Source organism: Echinops telfairi, unplaced genomic scaffold, assembly GCF_000313985.2.
Source record: "Echinops telfairi isolate 266 unplaced genomic scaffold, ASM31398v2 ScPeMD7_5;HRSCAF=22, whole genome shotgun sequence".
NCBI classification, from domain to species: domain Eukaryota; kingdom Metazoa; phylum Chordata; class Mammalia; order Afrosoricida; family Tenrecidae; genus Echinops; species Echinops telfairi.
Genome location: NW_022103901.1, coordinates 33,672,100 through 33,695,581, shown reverse-complemented (window position 1 = coordinate 33,695,581; position 23,482 = coordinate 33,672,100). Strand labels below are relative to the sequence as shown.

At 50.4% G+C, this 23,482-nt stretch overlaps 1 protein-coding gene across 1 annotated transcript in view; it reads right to left on the bottom strand.

Annotated features, from left to right (window-relative positions):
* Window positions 1–20,350, bottom strand: part of CUNH16orf96 (chromosome unknown C16orf96 homolog) — a 38,300-nt gene extending 17,950 nt beyond the window's left edge. The window contains exons 1-6 of the mRNA XM_045286044.1: window positions 19,495–20,350; window positions 6,233–6,337; window positions 3,404–3,484; window positions 3,128–3,229; window positions 1,384–3,001; window positions 142–227 (exon numbers count right to left, since the gene is read on the bottom strand). Coding sequence (XP_045141979.1) covers window positions 142–227; window positions 1,384–3,001; window positions 3,128–3,229; window positions 3,404–3,484; window positions 6,233–6,337; window positions 19,495–19,914 — 2,412 coding nt within the window. The 5' untranslated portion in view covers window positions 19,915–20,350. The remainder of the gene's footprint in view (window positions 1–141; window positions 228–1,383; window positions 3,002–3,127; window positions 3,230–3,403; window positions 3,485–6,232; window positions 6,338–19,494) is intronic.
* Between the last annotated feature and the right edge of the window lie 3,132 nt (window positions 20,351–23,482).

Genomic DNA, 23,482 nt, shown 5'->3' with positions numbered 1-23,482 from the left:
TGTCTGCAGCTGCCTCCCCCAGGTCTCCTCTTTGCTGCTGATGGTGTCCTGTCTTGGAGAGTAGATACCCTGTCTGGTCCTGAATTCAAGGAGTCCCCAAAGTCATGATTCCCAAATTGGCCGTTTGCCGAAGACACTGACCTTCATCCTGGACATCTGGATGCTACGCATCTTCTCCTGCAGCACATCCACTGTGTTCCCGAGCTTCGCTGAAGCACCCGCATTAGCTGAAAGCAGAGGAGGGGGCAGGGGTGGAGGCAGAGATGTGGTAGGAACCCTGGTGGGCTAGTGCTCCAACTCTTTTGATCAGGAGAACACTCAGGCAGTGGCTCCGTGAGGGCATGGAGGATGCCCCGGGAGCTGTGGGCAATTGCCTCCAGGAGCAGCTGCCTCCTTTGTCATGAGACCTGGACTGGATGGTACTCAGCCATCCGGGCAGACACCTACTGGTCTGGTGGCCACCTGAACATGACCGTGGTGCTTAAGGACATGTATGCCTGCAGCAGCAGTGGCTCCTGACCCTTCTCTTCCAAAATCTGGTCAGGGTTGTTGGCACTTGGTAGAGCTGGTCTTCTCCAAGTGCTCCCCTGACAGTCCTGTTTCTCGGGATCATTTGGAAAGTGTTTTCAAGAGTTCTTTTAACGTCTTAAACTCAGACCCTAACTCCTACCCCCTGAGAAGAGATCAATGAACCACAACAAACAAGCAAACAAACTCACTGCCATTGAGTTGATTCCAACTCTTAGTGACCCTGTTGGACAGGGCCCCTGAGAACTGGTCCTCAGACTGTAACTCTTTACAGGAATAGAAAGCCTCATCTTTCTCTCTCTGACTGGCTGGTGGTTTTGAACTGCCGGTCCCAGGCATAACCACTATGCCACCAGGGCTCCAGGTGAACGTACATGCATTGTAAAGGAACATAGTAGGGGACTCTTGGGGGGCGGGGCGGTGGCCCTGGTTCGATGATCCTCAGGTGTAACCATCACCCCGGCTCTCAGTGGTCAAGTATTGCTAGGATGCTAAGCGGGTTTCAACAAAGCTTCCAGACTAAGACAGCGTGAGCAGAAAGGCTTGGAAAGATTGCCTCCTGAAAACCCTTCAGGAAACGCTCAGGACCAGCGCCACCAGGTCCCCAAGTAGTCATGAGGCTGGCACAGGATGGGGCCAGCATTTGGGTATGCTCCGAGGGGGGTCCCAGGGCATCGGGGACACTGGCTGGCCTCTTAGAACAATGCAGGAGAGATTGGTGTTTCCTCCACAGGCACGCATGGCTAACAGTTCAAAGGGGCATTTTGATAGGGGTGGGAGTGCGGGGAGCTGAGGAAGAGAGCAGAGGGGCCTCTCTCGGGCCCCAGGGGCACCCGGGCCTGCTCCTGGGCCTACCGATGTAGTTCAAGTGCTGCTGCAGGTGGGAGTAGAGCTGAGCAAACTCCTCCTTGATGGAGTCGTGTCTGGCAGGCAGCGTGGCGATGTAGCTCATGGACTTCTCCACCGCCTTCTTCTTGTCTTGGGCGCTCACTGCCTGCTGGGTGGGCAGAAAGGAGCTGGAGAGAGAGGGCTGGAAGGGGAGGTTGGTCAGTGACTGTGGAGGGGAGTAGTAGTGATTGTCCTCATTGACGTCTTCGCTTATGTCCACAAAGCTGGTGGCCCCTCGGCTGGTCCCGGCACCTAGGTCATCCATGAACACTCCCATGGGTCCGGCTGATGCCGTGGCCGAGGCTAAGGAGGCCATTTTGGTGGCAGGGGCGTCCTTGACCCGCTTGGCAGCGGCCTGGGCAGCCTGGGCTGCTGAGTTGGCGGCGGCAGCGTAGGCAGCAGCAGCAGCGGCGGCAATGGCAGCGGTGGTCCTCATCCGTTGGAGGGCAGACCGGGGAGCCTTGGAGGGCTTCTCCTTGGGGGGCTTCTCCTTGGGGGCCTTGTCCTTGGGTTCTACCAAGGCAAACTGCTCTCCTCCCTTTTCTTTGACACCCTGGGATGGGGTAGTACTCGAGTGGCGGGACTTGTAAGGCTGGAGAGGACGGGGCCATGCTGAGCCCAGCTCCTTGGCAGGTGGTGGGGCCCTGGAGTAGGGATACTGGGGGTGGCCTGGCTGCAGGAGTCCTGACAGGCCGGAGTCAGGGGGCACAAAATCTGGGGGCAAGAACGGCCAAGGGCTTGCTCCAAACCAGCCTTCGGTGGGCATAGGCCAGGCTCCAGGGCCTGTGGGCCAGCCCGGGGGTGTTGTGGGCCAGCCTGGAGGAGGTGTGGGCCAGCCCGGGGGTGTTGTGGGCCAGCCTGGAGGAGGTGTGGCCCAGTCCGTGGGGGGCGCTGTGGGCTGGCCTGGAGGAGGTGTGGGCCAGTCTGTGGGGGGTGGCGTGGGCCAGCCGGGGGGTGTTGTGGGCCAGCCTGGAGGAGGTGTAGGCCAGCCTGGAGGTGTTGTGGGCCAGCCTGGAGGAGGTATGGGCCAACCTGGGGGAGGTATGGGCCAGCCTGGGGGTGCTGTGGGCCAGCCTGGAGGAGGTGTGGGCTGTAACTCCTGGACAGGCTCGGATCCCCGTGGCCGCGGTGCTGGTGCAAGTCCTGGTGCTGGGCTGGGCTCCTGTACAGCCCCAGCTACTGCCCCTTCTACCTGGGGCTCAGGCTGAGGCCTTGGCTGGGGCTCTTGAGCCCCAGAGGGTGCTGGTGCAAGTCCAGATGCTGGGCTGGGCTCCAGTACAGCCCTGGCTTCTGCCCCTTCCACCTGGGGCGCAGGCTGGAGCGTGGGCTGGGGCTCTTGAGCCCCAGGGAGCAGCTTGGCTTGTTTAGGCTCTTCGTTAAGGAGGGTCCCGGGGACCTCAGTATGCCATGGGGTCTGCAGGGTCTCAACACCCTGAATGGGCTGCAAGGGCTTGAGGTGAGACACGGTCTCCATGTACTCAGCCCTCTGGGGCTCAGGGGCCTCTGGGAGTGGCTGAGCCGAGTACAACATGGTGTCCTCCTGCAGGGAGGGTTCCAGACTGCCTTCTGGCTTCATCTCCGTGTCCTGAGGAAGGAAGGCATCAGGGCTGCCCTTGGCTGCTCCCTGCCCTCCCCACCCCTACCCTGGCCCCTACCCCCACACCCAAACCCATCTCCTGCCCCCTGCTGCTCATCTTGTTGTTGCCCTCACCTGCTGCTCGCTCGCTGCAGGGAACATGGCCTCGTGGAGCCCGCTCCAGAGCACCAACTCCTCGCTCTTGGGGAGGCTGCTCATCTTGTTCTGCATGGCGGTCTGCAGGCAGGGGTGGGACGGAGCTGCGTGATTCCGGAGAAGGAGGAGGAGGGCCTGTCCTCACGGTCTGCCTCCTTTAGGTGGGTCCTTCTGGGGTGGCCCACCTCCCCTCTCCCCACCCTGGAGCTGGGGGAGCCAAGGGTGGGGAGATTCCGCAGGGGTCATGGCCCTCACCAGTTCGTGCTGCAGGGAAGTCATCCTGCGGTTCTGTCTTCTGAGATCGTCAACGAGTGCGTCACACTTGTCTGCGTTCACCTGCCACGTGAAACATGCCTGTGGGCCGGGGCTGCATCTTCTGGGCCCGGCCCTGCTTCTTCCCATGCCTTGAACATATGGATTTAGCTCCAGGTGATGGAGAGTTTGAGGGGGAAGAAGAGTTATCTCCAGATAACGGTGGCTTCAAGAGAGCTCGTCGGGGGGAGGTGGGGACAGGATTCCAGGGGCCAACAAGCATGGAAAATGCTGGGCTGAGGGGCATCCAAGGGGCTCCTTTGGATGGAGCAAGAATTCTCAGTTCCTTCCGTGGAAAAGGCACATGAGGAATCTCTAAGAGGCAGGTTGAGTAGGCACTGGTTCTCCAACAACCTTGTCCAAAGGGGCCTTTTCTAGTGTTCCCCGACATCCTTTCTGGAGGATACCTGTCCTGGATTGGATTGTGCACCCTCTCCCCAACAGTGATGTGTCCATTTGGCTTCCCTGGGCAGTTATGTCACGATGTGATCATCGCCCCCAGGATGTGACCTGATGTGAGCAGCCCATCCGTTGTAAGAGGCTGAGGGTGGGAGGCGACTCCCTTACTCGGGTCACAGCCCTGATCCCATGTGAAGGGGAGTCCCATGGGCACTATTCTGTATTACCCACTGTCTCACAAGCCCTAAAAGGAGAGAGAGGAGCAGAGAAGGAGGGCACGAGTACCACCATGAAGGAGGAGCTGTGAGCGGGGCACATCCTTTGGACCCAAGGTCCCTGTGCTGTGAACCCCCTAGAGGCAGGGGAAGATAGATGCCAAGACACGTGGAGATCTCCAAGGGATTTTGACAGGAGACCAGAGCCTACCCCCAGATCTGACACAGAGAGAAAGCCTTCCCCTAGAGTCAGCATCCTGACTCTGAACTAGTAGTGTGAGGAAATAAATTTCTGCTTGTTACACACCACACACACACACACACACACACACACTCACACACTTGTGGTATTTCTGTTCTAACAGCACTAGTGGTATGGCTCTTCTAGTCATGGTCTCTGTAACTGCCACCAAATACTAGATGGGACCATGCAGATTGGGGGTGTTTCTTCTTTTCCTGATGGGTTTGGATAAGAGAGGGTGAGGAAAGATGCTGGTAGGATGATATGATTCAATTGTGAGTGGTTATTAGCAGGGTTAATTGTGATTGTAAAAACTTGGAACTCTCACATAGGAGGTGGTCTGTTGAGCCCTTTCAGAAGCAGCTAGGAGGCATCTCAATACCACCAGGAAAGAAAAGCCAGGAGTGGAGCATATCCTTTGGACCCTGAGATTCCTATGCATTGAAGCTTCTCCATCCAGGGATAGAAAGTTACGATATCAGAGAAGTGGCAGAGGTGGGGCAGCAGCAGAACCCGGAGTCAGAGCATGAGAAAGAGTGGTGAGTGTCCCAGTCCATGCAGCCAGTGAAGCTGAAAGTCTTTTTGGCAGAAGCTTGATTGTGGAGTGGGGTGCCTCCAGGCACTTAATTGGGGAGCCAGTTTGTTGACTCGTGGAACTAATGCTGAGCACCTTCAGGTTGAGGCTTATGGTACAGTGATGTGCCCTTTGGATATTCATCGGCAACACTAAAAGGGCTCTGTCACATTGCCTAGCAGGACAGAGATGAAGGGATCATGTGGCTGAGAGACCAAGGATCAGAGAAAATCCTGCCTGTGGGCGCAGCTGGGAAAAGGCCGTTTTGATGGAAAACTGTGTCCTGAACATTTCTGATCCTGTATTGTAATTTTTCAACTTCCCTAACAAATTATATAATCGTGAGTATGGTCTGTGAGTTCTGTGTAGCCATAGAAATGAATTATTGCCCCCAGTTGAAGCAGAGAGGGCTGGGGAAGAGAGCGCAGGTGTTCGAATTGGTAAGGAAGGTGGGAGGGCAGGGGCATGTCTGACTTCAGCCTCATAGGAATGAGCCTTGGGCTGGTGGGGCATTTGATTCTCCCTCCCTCTGGTGCAGTCCGAGGAGGTTCAGGCACCACCTTCATGCCCTTTTCCACCACTAGATAACTGAGACCGTGACCTTTCTCTTCCAAGAATGAAGTGCTCAGAGTTGCCATGGTGACCAAAGCGCCAGCTAACCTGGAAGTTGGGGATGATGCATTCGGTCACACAAGTTTGCAGCAAGTGACAGAACCCCAGCCACAACACTGGCCTGGGGATGCAGCTACCTGGCTGCTGACCCAGCACTGACTCCTCACTCTTCAGGAATGCCATGTCCTTCCAGATCATAGTAGGACATGAGAACATTGTCTGGACTGATAACCTTGTGCTAAGACCAAGAGCTCGGATGTATGCCTGTGCTGGGCTCAGTGTGGACAGTTTTCTAGAAGAGGAAAAGGTATTCTCTCTTTGCTAAGTCCAGTGGAAGCCTGGAGATTCAGAGATGTGGAAAGTACCTGCCCGATGAAGAACCTTCGGAGGAAAGTATTACTGAGAGGGAGAGAGAGACTGTCGGTGCCATGTGAGCATCTAAATCCGGTTGTATCTTGAAGCCAGACCTGAACTTCTTTTGGCAGATGAGACAAATTCCTAAGACAATAAAATGCCTTAGCCAGGATAAGGTGAGTTTTTATCGCTTACAGCCAAGTGTCCTGAGTAACCCGCAGGCGAGGAAAGCTCAGCCAACAGGCCAAGTGCTTGGGCAACTTATCCCCCTGCCCTCGCAGGTGAGTTATTTGAACAGGCTCCCTAGATTTACGCCTCTGCCTCAACCTTCAAGGCCTGAGCAGTGCGCCCAGCATGGAGAATACTGGGAGGTCTACCTTCTCAAACTGGTCCTTCAGTAGGCCCGTATCGGTTCTGAGCTTCTCCACGGTGACCTGGGTGGAGTTAAGGTTGCTGAGCAGCTCCTGTAACACCTGCATGACCTAGAAAGGGGGAGAGGGGAAAAGGGGACGTTAGTTGCAGCTGTGGCGAGGGAAGGTCAGCGCAGTAAAGCAGCCACAGCCCAAAGGGCCCTCAAGGCTCTCCCCCCGGCTGGGGATGGGACATCCGAGGACCTTGTGGTTAGGTGGTGTTGCGTCAGCCCCAGCTTACAGCGACCTCATGAACAACAGCACGGACCTCTGCGGGATTAGCCGCTGGAAACCTTCTGGGTAGCAGGGGGCATTGTTGGACATGGAAAACCTCATGCAGAGCAGCAGAAGCTGAGCCCGCAGGTTGAAAGGCACTCAAACTGTGACTGAGGAGCTGCTCCTCAAGGTAGAGTGGACCTGACTGATGAGGGTGGAGTCAAGCCTGCGGGACCTTTGTTTGCGGAAGGGGCACGGCTCAAAAGGAGAAAGATCAGCTGCAAACACTTGTTCACTGGAACTTGGAATGCACGAGGTTTGAATCCAGGAAAACTGGAAGGTGTCCAAAATGAAATGGAACACATAAAGAATGATGTCCTATAGGAAGTAGTGAGCTGATATAGATTGGTATTGGCCATGTTGAATCAGTCTGTTATACGGTTTACTCTTCCAGAGTGACAAGTTCAAGAGGAATGACTTTTCACTCATCGCAGTGGTATCTGCGATACGATAATATCTATCTACATACAAGGAAACCCAGTCAGTATCATTGTGATTCAAACTTCTACAACGGCCACGCCAGCGAACGATGAAGAAATGGAAGCGTTCCAGCAATGTCATCAGTCTGAAAATAATCAAACATGCGATCAAGATGCACCAGTAATTATTGGTCATTGGAATGCAAAAGTCGGAAACAAAGAGGAAGGAAGAGTGGTTGGGAAATATGGCTTCGGTGACAGAAATGAAGCTGGAGATTACATGATATAATTTTGCAAGACCAACAACTTGTTCATAGCAAATACCTTTTTCAACAACACAAAAGATGACTCTACCCTTGTGCTACTCCTGATGGACTATGCAGCAATCAAAGCAGCTGCATCTGTTGGAGAGAGGTGGAGAAGCTCAGTCTCAGCAGCTGAAACAAGATCAGGTGCTGACTGGGCAACAGACCATCAATTGCCAAAGTTGAGGCTGAAGCTGAAGAACATTGAAACAAACCCACAAGAGTCAAAATGTGACCTTGAGGATATCCCACCTGAACTTTGATACTATCTCAAGAACAGATTTGCTGCACTGGACACTGATGACAGAAGACCGAGAAGCTGTGGTATGACATTAAGAACATCATATAGGAAGTCATTAAACAGACAGGAAAGACAGAAAACATCCAAGGGGCTGTCAGAAGAGACTCTGCAATAGGCTCTTCATTGTAGAGTAGCTATAGCAAAGGCAAGACGGATGAAGTCAAGGACCTGAATAGAAAATTTCAAAGCAACTGGAGAAGATAAAGTTCATGAAATGTGCAAGGACTTAGAGTTAGAAAACCCCGAAGGAAGAACACACCAGGCATATCTTAAACTGAAAGAACGAAAGAAAAATTCAAGCCTTGAGTTGGAATATCAAGATTCTATGGGCAAAATATTGAACGATGCAGGAAGCATCCAAAGAAGATGGAGAGAGCGAGACAGAAGCAACACGGAGGAGACAGGCTTGATCTGAGAACACGGCCAGCACCACGAGCCTCCTTAACAAGCCCAAGAGCCCCCCACTCTCATGATCCGAACTCTACCTCGCAAGTCTGGCTAGACCGGAGGATGTACACAGGTACAGAGAGGAGCTGGAAACACAGGGAATCCAGGGCGGATGAGCCCTTCAGGACCAGTGGTGAGAGTGGCAATACTGGGAAGGTGGAGGGAGAGTGGGGTGGAAAGGGGGAACCGATTACAAGGAACTATTGTGACTTCCTCCCTGGGGGACGGACAACAGAAAAGTGGGCGAAGGGAGATGTCGGACAGGGCAACATATGCCAAAATAATAATTTATAAATTATCAAGGATCCATGAGGGAGAGGGGAGAGGGGAGGGAGGGGTAAAATGAGGTCCTGATGCCAGGGGCTTAAGTGGAGAGAAAATGTTTTGAGAACGATGAGAGCAATGAATGTACAAATGTGCTTTAAACAACTGATGTATGTATGGATTGTGGTAAGAGTTGTATGAGCCCCTAATAAAACGATTAAAAATAAAAATAAAAAGGAAAAAAATGGCATATGTGCATATAGCCAACTCACAAAAAACAAAACAAAAAACAAGCCCAAGAGTGAGATGATCCCGGAGGAGCTGCAGAAGTGAGAGGTGGAGGACTTCAACATGGCCCCTCTCCGTGCTCACACAGTCAGTGAAGACCCATACCCAAGTACAACACGAAGCGTCTGGGCTGAGTGAAGGCCTTCGACAAGCACTGCAACATGGTGCTGGAGAACGTGAAGGAGATGTGGACCGAGGTCCCCAAGAGCGGCAAGGGTAGGAAGAAGTCCAAGCCTGTCCACAAGGACCGCTACATCTCCAAGATGTTCCTGTGAGGGGACTCGGGCATCATGGTGTGCGGTACACCCCCATTGCCGGCAAGTAGGGCCTAGCACCACCACCCTGGGAAGCCCTGCTCTGTGGATCCGCAAGAATAAATGCCAGTGTGATGGCTAAAAAAAGAAGAAACACTTGGAAAGAATACACAGTCACCGTACCACAAAAGAACTGGTTGATATTCAACCATTTCAAGCAGTAGCACACAATCAAGAACCAATGGTACTGAGGGAGGAAGTCCGAGCTGCACTGAAAAGCATTAGTCAAAAGCCAGGTTTCAGAATTGATGGGATAACAATGAAAATGTTTCAACAGGCTGAGAAAGCACTGGAAACACTCACTTGTTTATGCTAAGAAACTTGGAAGTCAGTTACTTGGACAACTGGCCTGGAAGAGATCTTTACACCTAAAACTACTGAGATTCAATCACATTGACATTTTAAAAGTGATTCCTGTTGACTGTGAGCAAGTTTCTAGCATCTACTTCCAAGTTTCAACCTTCATTAAACTGTCTAAAGAGAAAAAAAACCAAACCCAAAACCCTTAAGTACTATTTTGGGAAGAGGCCCTTAATGAATAAACTTCATACCCACTCAGTTAGTTAGTTACAAGGAGCCCAGGTTGCAAAATGATTAAGCACTTGATTGTTTCACGGAGGGGAAACCAACGGAACAAACAAAACGCCTCCTCATCAGCTGCCAGAAAATATGACTGCCCAGGAAACCCTCTGGGGCAGGTCTACTGAGTCGGAGTCAATTTGATGGCACACAAAACAAGAGCGGTATCCTTTTTTAAAAAGACGAAACAAGTGTTGGTGAGAAATTGGAACGCTCACGCATCCCTGGTGGGAATATAAAATGATGCAACTGCTTTGTACTCCAGCCTGGCAGTTCCTCAGAATCTTACACATTGAGATGTATCCAGCAAGCCCACCTCTAGTACACACCCAAGGGAAATGAAGTACACGTCTGTACAAAAGTTTACACATCAGTGTTCGCAGCAGCATTATTAAATACAGCCCTGTGGCAGTTATATAATCTCCTGTCAACTTGTGAAGGGGTGGAGTCTAGTCCGTCAATCAGGTCACAGCTTGATGACCTCATTTGGAGGCGCCACGGAGATAAAATACACACACAGACCACAGAGGCCAGATACACACACACACACATGGAGCTACGCTACAGTCCTGGAGCTGGAGGAGCCAATGTGGAGACCCCTGCCAGTACTGAGATGATCCATAAAACTTTCTACCCACTGGCCTGTGATCTTCCTGCATTCAGCTTCATTACATGGCTGTGTGAGTCTAAAGAGGAAATGTATGGACTGGTATTGATATATGGGGTAATATGGACTCGATCTGGACTGGACTGGGATGCTTTCTTAAAATGCAATTACTCTTTTATAGAAAGCTCTTTCTTAAACACATATGAGTCTCCCTGGATTTGTTTCTCTAGTCAACCCAGACTAACACGAGCCCCCAAAGTACAAAGAATCCAATTGTCCATTGACTGATAAACAAAATATCCATACAGTGGATATGATTTGGCTTCACTGGCACAAAGGGATGAACCCTGAGAGTAGGCTAAGTAAAAGAAGGGCAGGCAGAGGAGGGTTGAGAAGGGGGTGTGCCTGCAAATGATGATGCAATGTCTTTTGGGGCAGTTGAAAATGTTCTCAAAGTGGAGTTTGGTGAGGGTTGCGTATCTCTGAGTATACTAAAACCATGAACTAGTACATTTTAAATGGATGCATTTTATGATACAGCAATAAAACTATAAAACTAACAGCATTTTTTTCCTTATAAACAATTCAAGCAATGTCAACACTGACTGTCTATTGGATAGTTGTTGTTCGGTGCTGGGGAGGCCATTCTGATTCATGGTGGTCCTGTGACAGCTCAGGAGGACAAAGCACTGTCCCATCCTGTGTTGTCTTTAACAGTTGCTGTGGCCACCAGTGTCCAGCCACCCTACTGAGGGATTGTTACATGATCCCCTCCTTTATCAAGCATGATGTCCTTTCCCAGCAACTGGCTTCTCCTGACACGTCCAAGGGAGGTAAGAGGAAATCTCACCTTCCTTGCCTCTTAAGTGCAATCTGGCTTTTTTTTTTAAGTAAATATTTTTATTTATTTTAAATCATTTATTGGGGGCTCATACAACTCTTATCACAATCCATCCATCCATCCATTGTGTCAAGCACATTTGTACACTTGCTGCCATCATCATTTTCAAAACATTTTCTTTCTACTTGAGCCCTTGGTATTAGCTTCTCTTTTTTCCCCTCCCTCCCTCCCCCTTCCTCCCTCATTATCCCTTGATAATTTATAAATTATTATTTTTTCATATCTTACACTGACCGATGTCTCCCTTCACCCACTTTTCCGTTGTCTATCTCCCTGGGAGGGGGTTATAGGTAGATCATTGTGATTGGTTCCCCCTACTTCCCTCACCTTCCCCTTGAAAGCATTAAAGAACTAGAGGAAAGTTGTATGTTTCCATGGTGCTATACTGCACCCTGATTGGCTCGTCTCTTCCTTGTGACCCTTCTGTAAGGGGATGTCCTATTGCCTACAAATGGACTTTGGGTCTCCACTCCGCACCTCCCCTCATTCACAATGATATGATTTTTTTGTTGCCGGTCTTTGATGTCTGATACCTGATGCTATCGACACCTCTTGTTCACACAGACTGGTGTGCTTCTTGCCTGTGGGCTTTGTTGCTTCTCAGCTAGATGGCCGCTTGTTTATCTTCAACTGGCTGTACTTTTGCAAGACAGATGTTTGTTCTTCTGGAAACTATGGTACTTTCAAGATTCTTGGCCAACACCATAATTCAAACACATCAGTTCTTCTCTGGTCTTCCTTATCCATTGCCCAACTGTCACATGCATTCTGAAGTGACTGCGAAGACCATGGCTCGGGTCAGGTGCATCGTAGTCCTCGGAGGGACATCCTTGCTCTTCAGCACTTTAAAGAGAGCCTGTGCAGCATATCTGCCCAGTGTAACACCTTGGCCTTCCTTCTTCATTATCCATCCTTTGTATGTCCCTCCTATTGGATTGAATTCAAGAATCATTGTTCCTTTTGTTGGGCGTGATCGTGGTATTATGAGATGGCTTTACAAAGTCTTTATCTGCCTTAGGTGGAAGATGTTTTTTGCAGAATCTCTGAGGTCCAGATCCCCCACCTATCCACTGATGATCCCCCAATTGAGGGGACCCTACAAACCAAAGAACGTGAGCAAGAACCATTCCCATTCCACAGGGGTGGATCCAGCAAAGATGGCAGAACCTTGACTGCTCTATAGGTAAGGGCTACCCATGGAACGAGAAAGATTCTTTTCTCATATGGAGTGCTTCCTCCTGTGACAGTGTACAGCTTGAAACCTAGATTGCTATTTGACCCTGGTCTGGCGACAAGCTCTGCACTCCTGTTCCAAGGCGGAAGGGGCCGGTGGAGGGGAGCTGTCTGAAATAGTCAAGGCCTGTGCTGGGCCTGGGGAAGAGTAAACAGGAAGAGTCCAGCATGTCCTCTGACCAGGGCCCTCCCAGCAACACGCAGGGCTTGCATGGGGCAGATTTCAGGAAGAAATGAACCCCAGACAGCTGCACTTCCTGGAGGTCTTTCTGATGGAACATGGCAACCAGGTATGGGCACTTGAAGCTGGACTTGTCCCAACTTGTAGTTCCTGCTCTCCCTGAAGAGAAGAACTCGAGGTTCCTCTAGGTCCAGTGTTTACAACGGCCTTGAAGAACTTGATAAGGGGCCCAAAGCAAATGCCACCTTAGACAACCAACTAGGCTGGGACACACTCCACACCTAGGGCTTGGGCAGATGCAAGCCAACCACGATTTGCTCCCAGGGAAACATGTCCGGGCATGGGGAGCAGGGAGAGGACACTGGGAATGTTATCTATCACCATTACTGTAGTCATTTTCACCCCAACTCTCCAACCCCAGAGTGCCCACACTGTCCTTGCCTTAATCACCCACTGTTGCCGTAATGCAAACACCACACGTGGGCGGTACCGAGGATAAGACATTTATTCCCAATCAGTCACCCGGGGTGACCCTGGGTGGCTTGCTTCTTTAGTTCCTTGGTTTGTAGATGGGTCCTCACAAAAGCCTCTCTCCCCCTTGTCTGACTCTGAGTCTATTCTGATCTTTTCAAAGCTCTGCAGTGATTAGATTTAGGATCCACCCTACACCTGTAAGACCTCATTAACATAAAGAAAAACCTGATCTCTAAATGGAATCATATCCACAGAGGTACCCTCCTCCCCCATCCAAGAAAACAAAACAAATTCGCTGCCATCCAGTCGATGCTGACTCATAGCGACCCTATAGGACGGAGACTAGCTGCCCGTGTGAGTTTCACAGGCGTAACTCTTTACGGGAGTAGACAGCCCTGTCTTTCTCCCATGGAGCTGCTGGTGGTTTCAAACTGCTGACATGGGTTAGCAGCCCCAGGCATAACCACGAGGTCACCAGGGCTCCTTTCCATCAAGGTTCTGGAGCCAGAAATGCGGCACGTATTTTTGGGGAGGAGACACAACTCAACCCACATTGTTTTCAGGTGCCGTTGAGTCAGTTCCGCCCGAAAGAAACCCTGCCGGTCCTGCACCATCCTCAGAATCGTATTTGAGCCCATGGTGGCGGCCACTCTGCCCATCCGTGTCATGAAAGGTCTTCTTTTTACAAGACCCTCGACTTTATCGAGCATCATGTCCTTTTCAAGCAACTGGCCTCTCCTGGTCCAAAGTATGCAAGACAGTCTGTCCATCCTTACTCCAGGGCATTCTGCTGTCCTTCCTCCGAGACGGATGTGTTTGCTCTTCCGGCAGCTGAAGCGTTTTCAGTGTTCTTGGCCAGCACCACATTCAAATGCATTGGTTCTTCTCCGGTCTTCCCTGTTCATTGCCCAACTTTCACTACGAGGTGACTCAAAAGACCATGGCTTGGGCCAGGCGCCCTTTAGTTCTCAAAGTGACATCCTTGCTCCTCAACCCTTCCAAGAGGCCCTGTGCCGTCGATCTGCCCAATGACACGCGCTGGTCTTCCTGCTTCATTGGCCAGCTCTCACGTACATGACCGCTCTCAAATGAAGTCCTCAACTTCTCAAGATCGCCATTTCAATGGGAAAGCTTGCCAGCTTTCAGGATATACCGCCAGTCTCCAAACCAGACCCTTGCCGTCAAGTCAATTCTGACTCATAGCAACCTGAGGACAGAACAGAACTGCCCTGCAGCGTTTCCGGGGCTGTACACCTGGAGGACGGCAAGCTGCCTCATCTTGCTCCCCCAGAGCAGCTGGTGTGTTCAAATGACCAACCTTTCGGTGAGAGGTGCAATGTTTAACCCCCCACACCACCGGGGTTCTTTGTATGCTATACAGTGGATGTTTTCTCCTGGGGGCGTCAGATGACAGGTTCTTCCAGTCTCCCCAGGGTGGGGACTCACGTGTTTATTTGTGAGCACAGGGCGATACCTAACTAGGTGTGATGACTGACGCTGGCCCTCATTCTCTCCAGCTGACCTGCAGTCACCACGACAGAGGAGAAAACCAGGGCTTGAGGTGTTTGAATGACAGTGCTGGCGAGGAATATTCAAAGTCCCACGGACCGCCAAAAGAACAAACAAGTCTGTCTAGGAAGAAGTAGGGCCAGAATGCTCCTTACAGGTAAAGATGGGGAGACTTTATCTCATGCACGTTAGCCATGCTGTCAGGAGAGACCAGTCCTTGGAGAAAGGCATCGTGCTTGGTAAAGTGGAGGGGCAGTGAAAAAGTGGACGGCCACCAGCCAGATGGATTGACACGGTGCCTGAAACACTGGGCTCCAACACAGGCACCATTGTGAGCATGGTGCAGGAGCAAGCAGTGTTTCCTTCTGAGGCACAAGTTCAAGGATGCTACTGAGATGCTGAGCTAGGGGCTGGGGACTGGCCTGGTCCATCTGTAACTTTGGAAAAATTCCCTGTGGGAACGTGACAGCTCAAGGATTCATGGATCAGGATGTGCAAAGTCAGAGTTTTGGCTCCCTAATCAGTTGTAGTCTCAGAAACTCACAGGGGCAGGTCCGCTCTGTCCTATAGAGTCGCTGTGAGTAGGAATTAACTTGGTGGCAGTGAGTTTGGCTTGTGAGGGCTATTTTTGGTGGTAGTGCAGTTGGCTAAGTACAGGATGAGTTACAAGGTTTGAGGTTCAAAGCCCCCACCTAGAAGTGCCTCAGAAGGCAGGCCTGCTTCCAAAAATCGCAGCTTTGAGAGAACCCTCTGGGGCAGTGCTGTTTTGCAGGAGTCAGAAACAACTTGCCAGTTCCTAATACCAGCACGGGGGTGCTTCAGTGGTCATAATGAGAGGTGGTTACTGGCATCTCGTGGGCAGAGGCCAGGGACAGGGCACCCCCACCCCCACCCCACAGAATGATCCAGGCCCCAGATGTCAAAGTCAAAAGGGCCAAGGCTACAAAACCCTATAATCCAGTGGCTCTCAACCTTCCTAATGCCTCGACCCTTTAATACAGTTCCTCATGTGGTGGGGACCCCCCCCAACCATAAAATTATTTTCATTGCTACTTTATCACTGTCATTTTGCTACTATTATAAATCAGGTGACTCTTGTGAAAGGGTTGTTTATAAATTATCAAGGGTTTGTGGAGGTAGGGTGGAGTGGAAAGCGGGAACTGATTACAAGAATCTACATATAATCTCCTTCCTGGGGGATGGGCAACAGAAAAGTGGATGAAGGGAGACGTCAGTGTAAGATATGACAAAGTAATAATAATTTATAAATTATCAAGGAGAGGGGGAGCAGGGAGGGAAGGGAAAAAGGAAGAGCTGATACCAAGGGCTCAAGTAGAAAGCAAATGTTTTAAGAATGATGATGGCAACAAATGTACAAATGTGCTTGACACAAGGGATGTATGTATGGATTGCGATAAGAGTTGTACGAGCCCCAAATAAAATGATTAAATAATTAAAAAAATTATCAAGGGTTCGTGAGGGAGGGGGGCAGGGGGGAAATCAGGAGCTGATATCAAGGGCTCAAGTAGAAAGAAAATGTTGAAAGTGATGATGGCAACATATGTCCAAATGTGCTTGACACTGGATTATATGTATGGATTGAAGTAAGAGCCCCCAATAAAATGATTAAAACAAAGAAGAAAAAAATAAGGAAACTGATTGTGGTAGCAATTGTACCATACTGCTTGATGTGATTGAACTATGAAATGATATAATATCTGTATTAAGCGATATAATAGTTTTGAGAAAAGAAAAACAACAACAAAGAAAAAGACTTACAGCCTTGGAAACCCTGTTTAGGTTTGTTAATGAGTCCAAACTGGCTTGATGGCAGTGGATTTGGATTTGTTTGTTGGCTCGAGGGCCAAGGAGTCCCTGGTCAGCCCAAACATGTGGCCCTGGAAATTCAGTGTAAAAGTCGGAGGTGCCGTCCCACTGAGAGAGTCCGCTTCAGAAAGGCCTGACCACCTGCTGTCACGAGAGCCCCGCAGAGTGCAGGTCCACCCTGACACAAGTGGGGTGGCCATGAGCGGCCAGCGATTCAGCAGCAAACTCGGTTCCCACTGCTTCCTCCCCATGTCCCTTCTCCAGTGCTCCGTCCTCAGTGGTCCCCAGGGTGGGAAGGGTCCTTGTCTGCCCTCCCACCAGCCTCCTCCACCTGCCCCGTGGCTGCCTGGAGACTAGCCCTCTGTACTTTCAAGACCCCCTAGCCCTCTGACTCTGGCCCTGTGAGCTAGCCCATGGGAGGGGGTGGGGTAGGGCTGGAGAGACGGGCCCAGGGAGCAGCTCGGCGCCCAGCCTGACCACACTCCAGGCCCTGGAGCGCCCCATCCACCCTCTCTCTGCTCGTCTCTGTCGTCGTCGTTTCCGGATGCTTCCATCGCCTTCGCAGGAGCAGAGCTGCAGCTCTTTCTCCTCCGGGACTGCAAGCTGGGTTCCAATCGCTGACCTTTGTTATAAGGGGGGGCTCATCCAACGAGGGCACAAGCTGGGAGGTAGTGCTCTCGGCTGCTAACGGGAAGGGTGGGCATCCAAAGCCACTTGGCAGCTCCACGGAAGGATTGGGTGGCCTGGTTCTGTTGTTGTGAGAGACTGTGGAGTCGGTTTAACTCATAGCAACCTGTGCACGACAGACGGACACACTGCCCGATCCAGCGCCCGCCATCCTCACAAGTGTCCCAATCATCCAGCCCACTGTTGTAGCCACTGTGTCCGTCCATCTCGTTGAGGGCCTTCCTCTTTTTCACCGCCCCTCCACTTTGCCAAGCATGATGTCCTTCGCCAGGGACTGGTCTCTCCTGACATGTCCAAAGTGCATGAGACGAAGTCTTGCCATCCTTGCCTCTAAGGAGCACTCTGGTGGTACTTCATCCTAGACAGATTTTTTGTTGTTATTGTTCTTTTGGCAGTCCATGGTGCTTTCCTAGAAACTCAAACACCAAATTCATTGCCAACAAGTCCATTTTGACTCATAGCGACCCTATAGAGTAGAACTGTCTCTGTGGGTTTCCATGGTTGTAAATTTCAATGGGAGCAGAAAACCTCAACTTTCTCCCAGGCAGTAGCTGGTGGTCTTAAGCTGCTGACCTTGAAGTTAGCAGACCAACATGTAACCCACAACGTCAACGGGGCTCCTCAGAAACACTTGTATGAGAAAAGGGAGGGAGGGACAAGCCCCCATCCCAGAGTGCCAAGCCTTGAGGGCAACAAACTGGCATGGAGCAGCGAACTAAAAGAGAGGATGGCAGGGCCAGGCCCAAGGCGAGCTATGTAGACCCCCTCCCCAGAAGAATGTAATACAGAGGACAGCACTGAAGATATAGCCCGGGGAGAGTGGTGGGTCTGTCTAGAGTACACAGGTGCGAACTAAGAAGGAAAGAGAGAGAGAGAGACAGACAGACAGACAGTGACAGTGGACCTAATCATGGCCCACCAATCCCCAAGGATGACATCCCTGCTTGGAGCAGTCAATGCACAGAGAGGACTGTAGGGCTGGCCCCACCACAGACAATGTTCCCTCACTGACCCATAGTGGTACAGGGGATAGCACTGGAGACACTGTGCAGAAAGTGTGCCCGGTCTGCCACACACACAATGGGGTGAAATTCAAAAGGAGTGCAACAGGGCAGCAAGGAGATCAAAGTAACCAAGTCCCCAAATAATCCTGAAAACAGACTTCTGATCAGGGGACAGGGTTTGGCACCTCATCAGACCCGATTGGAAAACATTCATAAGGGTCAGCAGACAGACCTGGAACTATCTATCGGTTTTTGTTTTTCTTGTCTGTCTATATAAGATAGGCAGGACAAACAATCCTGAGGAAAAAACAACGGGACCCATGGTGCAGGGGGTGTGGGGGGCATGGGAGAGGAGGGGGTAGGAAGGGGGAGTGGGGAGCCAAGAAACTCAGGGATAAGGGAACAACAAGAGATCTAAAATTGATGGTGAGGCGGGCATATAATGCCTGGTAGGGTTTGATCAGTGCCAATGTATCCGAGAAGGATTACTGAGAGCCGAATGGAGGGTGAGCATGATAGTGGGACAGGAGGAAGGTGAAAGGAAATAGAGGAAAGAAGTAGGAGGCAATACCTATTCATAGAGGTAAAGCTATAGGCATGTATATATGTCAATATATTAATTTATAGTGAAAGGGATAGAGGTCAATGTACATATATTTATTTAAGTATTAAGATAGGAGACAGACTTTAGACCTCTACTCAAGGCCTCCCTAAACACAAGAACACTCTGTTCGAATAACCTGGCACTCTTTGATACTCACCTTCCTGACAAGATCGCTGAAGACAAACTGGTTTCATAAGCAAATGTGGTGAAGAAAGTGGATGGTCCAGCTATCAAAAGATAGCATCTAGCATCTTAAAGGCTTGAGTTAAACAAGCAGCCATCCAGCAGGGAAGCAAATACGCCCACATGGAGGAAGCACGTCAGCCTGTATGATCCTGAGGTGTATGATACCTGATCAGGTATCAGGTATCAAAAGATCCAAACTAAACAATTATATCGATACAAAAGAAGGGGGGTCAGAGTGGAGACCCAAAACCCATCTGTAGACAACTGGACATCCCCCCAACAAAAGGGTTATAAAGAAGGAACAATTCAACCAGGGTGCAGTATAGCACCAATGAAACACACATCATCCCTCAGGAACAGTAGTGGGACTAGCGATATCATTAGGGTAGGGGGATGGTGGGGCTGGGGTGGAGAAGGGAGAACCCATCACAAGGTTGGATATAGCCCCCCCACCCCACCTAGGCACAACTAACAAAAATGTGGGTGAAGGGAGACAATGAACAGTGTAAGACATGAAATAACAATAATAATATATACTTAATCAAGGATTCATGAGGGTGGGAGGCGAGGGGGGGTGGGGGAAAGGAGCTGATACCAGGGACTCAAGTAGAAAGAAAATGTTTTGGAAATGTTGATGGCAACATATATACAAGTGTGCTTAATACAATTGAATGATGGATTGTTATGAGATTTGTAACAGCCCCCCCCCCCAATAAAATGATTAATCATAAAAAACAGAACAAGAAAGAAGCACTTGTAGGCAGTGGCACTCTGCCACCAGAGGAGAAGGGCCCTGGGGGTGTCGGGGGAAAGGGTGGCTTACCTTGGCTATGGCTTCTGCATTGCCCTCGGCCATCTTCCGGATTTTTATGAAGTTCCACAGATCCTTGACCGGCCTCTCACTTCCATGGCTGGCCTCCAACAGCTGGGTGGTGGAGGGCAGCTCCTTCATGGAGGCCAGCTGGGCCTCCACCTTGTCCATGCGGCTCAACACATGGTCAAAGACGTTGCCGATCCTCTTCATGGGGCTCGGGATGGGCTGGGCGTCTCCCTCCCGGGGTATGAGCAGCACCTGCGAGGTCTGCAGGAAGTCCTCATTGCCCGAGAGGACCTTCTTCAGCTCCCCCAGGTGGATGTGTTCCAGTATGCCCTGCAGCAGCAGGTGCAGGGCCTGGAAGTTCACCACCCCAACCTGTGGGATGGCGATATTGACCAGCTCGGTGTAGGTGACAGAGAAGTCCATTCTGTCTGTGGGGCTGACCAGCGCAGGGGGCTGGGAGGATCTGGGGACTGGAGGTGGCTTTCTGTGGTCCCTAAGCGCTGTAAGGGTGGGTCCTCAGAGGTGCAGGGAAGTGAGGAGTTAGGGGGAAAATGGCATCTGTCCTGGCTGGGGCTCGGGTTGGAGTGTCTGCTGGTTGCTAGGCTGCCAGAGAACATGGACAAGTGGGCGGGCTTCTAAGAACCAGAGGTGGGCAGGTGCTCTGGGCCCAGAGAAGGTGCTCAATTAATATTTGATGAGTGTTTGAATAGTGAAGTCTTATGTAAACTCTTGTTCACTTGAGACTGATGAACGCTTCCAAGGAGGGAGTGGGCTGGGGCTGGGGGTGAGGGTGGCCAAAGCTCTCCAGGACAGCAGGGTCAGGTCCTGTTATTGTTGTTAGGTGCCTTTGGGTCAGTTCTGACTCACAGGGACCCTGAGTACCACAGAACAAAACCCTGCCCGGCCCTGTTGCAGCCACTGTGTCCATCCATCTCCCCACCCCACCCTCTCCTTCTCCGTCTCGTGTGAGGTTTGAGGTTGTCCTGAAGGAGTTGCGGACCCAGCGACCACTCCCAAGACTTAGAGAGAAGCTGGCTCTGTGCAGTGGGACAGTGGAGGGCTTTGTGTGTAACACAGCAGAGCATGTGGACTCTTCTTACCAGCTGTGTGAGCTTGTGCCGGTGACTTAACCTCCCTGGACCCAGGTGTCCAATGGGTCCCTTCCAGTTTGACCCCATACTGAGAATTCTCCCACCCCCCCAAACAACAACAACAAAAAACTAAGCTTGCTGTCATCAAGTCAGTTGGCTCATAGTGACCCTATAGGACAGGGTAAAGCTGTCTCTGTGGGTTTCTGAGACGGAAACTCTTTAGTGGAGCAGAATGCCTGGTCTGTCTCCCACAGAGCGGCTGGTGATTTCACACGGCTGACTTTGTGGCTAACAGCCTAACAACGTACCTGCTACACCATCAGGTCCCACTCCCCACCCCCAGAAACACTGAATCAGAAGCTACATGCTTAACAAGATCCCGGGAAGTCTTGTAGCGCCTCTGGCGATCCAGGGGATCTTGTTAAAAGGTAGATTCAGAATGAACTGGCTCAAAGCTCAGCCCTGAAACTCAGCTAGCTTCCTTGCCTTCTACCTGAGGAGGTGGCGCCTTCTTTCTGTGTTGTGATGGATGGTAGGGACCCGCAGGCTAGAGATTACTGGAGAGGGTAAGTCAAAAAGTTTTAGTACAAAACCATAGGAACCTTTTACTCAACAAAAATACCAAAATGTGAAGCGCTTGTTCTTCAACATATCCTCCAACTAGGCCTGTCCACCTCTGAAGACCGAGTCTCCCAGTTCTCTGTGCCTTTCTGTTTGGCATAATGGATTATGCATTGGGCTACTGGCTACACGATCAGAGGTTTGCAACCACCAGCCACACCATGGGAGAAAGTCGAGGCTTACTGCTTGGGTCAAGAATTACAGTCTCGGGGGCGGGGGGTGGGGTGGGGGTGGGTGGGTGTAAAAATTAGTCTCAGAAACCCGCAGTTCTACCCTGTCCTACGGGGTCACTAAGAGTCAGAATCTACTGAATAACCGTGAGTTTGATTCGGTGTGTGTTTCCTTTCTAAAATACCTCTGTACTTCTCAGGGACTCAAAGGTTTTACTGGAGAAGAACGTGTACACTGTGCTGTTGTTGGATGAAGTGCTCTGCATACATTTGGACATTGAATTGGTTGCCTGTACTGTTTAGCTCTTTTGTTTCTTTACTGTTTCTTTCCTGATGATCTCTCCTTCCTTGAGGGTGGTGTGTTAACGTCTTCTGCTATTATTTTCAAGTTGTCTGTTTCTGTGTTGAACTCTATGAGACTTTGATTGATGTGTTTTGAGGGTCTTTCATTGAGTGGGTCTATATTGATTAAGTTCATATGTCAAAGCATGTTCTTTGGAATGTTCTTTGACCATGAGGACCAAGATCAGTTTCCTTGCCTTCTAAATCTTCTGAGGCAAGAGCAGGGCTGGAACCATGGATGGGGTAAGATTCCCAGTGTCTTGTAGGAGAGCCCTTGTGCCCTCAGAGAACAGGCAGATGCATTGTTGAGATGAAAGGAGGGGAGGGTTTCCTCAGTGCAACTTTCCTGGGTGTTTCTCACCAAAGACATTTTCAATTTGTTTAAAATGTCTTCATTGCAAACCCGTGATCATGATGACCCATCTAGAATCCCCCAAATTAGTTGCCAGAACTTTCTGAGCTGACCTTTCTGCCTGGATTGAACTGGCTAGCCCAGCAGATCCCCTTGGAAATGATAGTTGTTTTTTTTAATCGTTTTATTAGGGGCTCATACAACTCTTATCACAATCCATCAATTGTGTCAAGCACATTTGTACATTCATTGCACTCATCTTTCTCAAAACATTTGCTCTCTACTTAAGCCCCTAGCATCAGGTCCTCACTTTCCCCGTCCCTCCCCGCTCCCCCAGAAATGATAGTTTTAATCAAACTTTCTTTCTTTTTCTTTTGAAGGCACCCTAAGGAGACTAAGAAGAATGTGTGGCTGAGAGAACTGATCTGTGACCATCCACTGATGACAGAGACGTGCATTTTGGTTCGACACACGGCAGGATGCAATATTTCTTATTTACCCTCCGAGATTAAGTGCCTCGCCCAGTGTTGCCTCCATGGGTGAATTTGGTACACCCCCAACCCCACCCCCAGTTGCTGATAGGAAGGAATGAATGTGGGTGAGTGCACCCAGGGAAACGTTTTGAATGTACAGTCAGTGCTTCTTAAGGAACTAGCTGGGGTATCACATGGTGTGTGGCCCTGGAGAGAAATTCTCATCTGGTCTTAGCATCAGGAACATTGAAATTCTCCTGAACAACTTGGGGTTTTGTGGCCAATGAAGGCTGTGAATGGAATAATTCGGTCAGTTTTGTGACCGAATTGTCCCAAGGGCTGTGACTTCTGCATTGTTCTCAGATCCACTTTCAGGTTTCTGTCCTTGTTTCTGCTCCCCCCGGTGCCCCCCTCCTTCCCCCCCCTGCTGTCATGAACGGAATTGTTGTTAGGTACCATGAAGTCATTCTGACTCATAGAGACCTTAAGTACAGCAGATCAAAACAGCACCTGGCCTTGTGCCATCTCCATCACTATTATATTTGAGCCTGTTGGAGCAGCCAGGATTAAATTGTGTCCATCCCAACATATGGTTCATCTTGGACCTTGATTCTTTTCTCAGCATGATGTAATTATTGTCATTTTGTGATCTGATGTAGTTATCATACATATCAGAAAAACCACCACTGTGATGTTCATGAGGCCATTGGGGATACAAGAAACAGAATGAGGTTGTAGTTTGAGTCATCTTTTTTGGGACATAAAAAGGATGAAGACTTGAGTAGGGATCAAGGGACCTACTACCATCAAGAAATAAGAACCAGAAGCAGAAAGCATTGAGACCCAGGGTTCCTAAGCCAGGAACCTGCTAGACTTGGGGAAGATTGATGTCAAGACACATGAAGCTCTTCAAGGGAAGCCAGGCCCACATAGGTTAAAAGG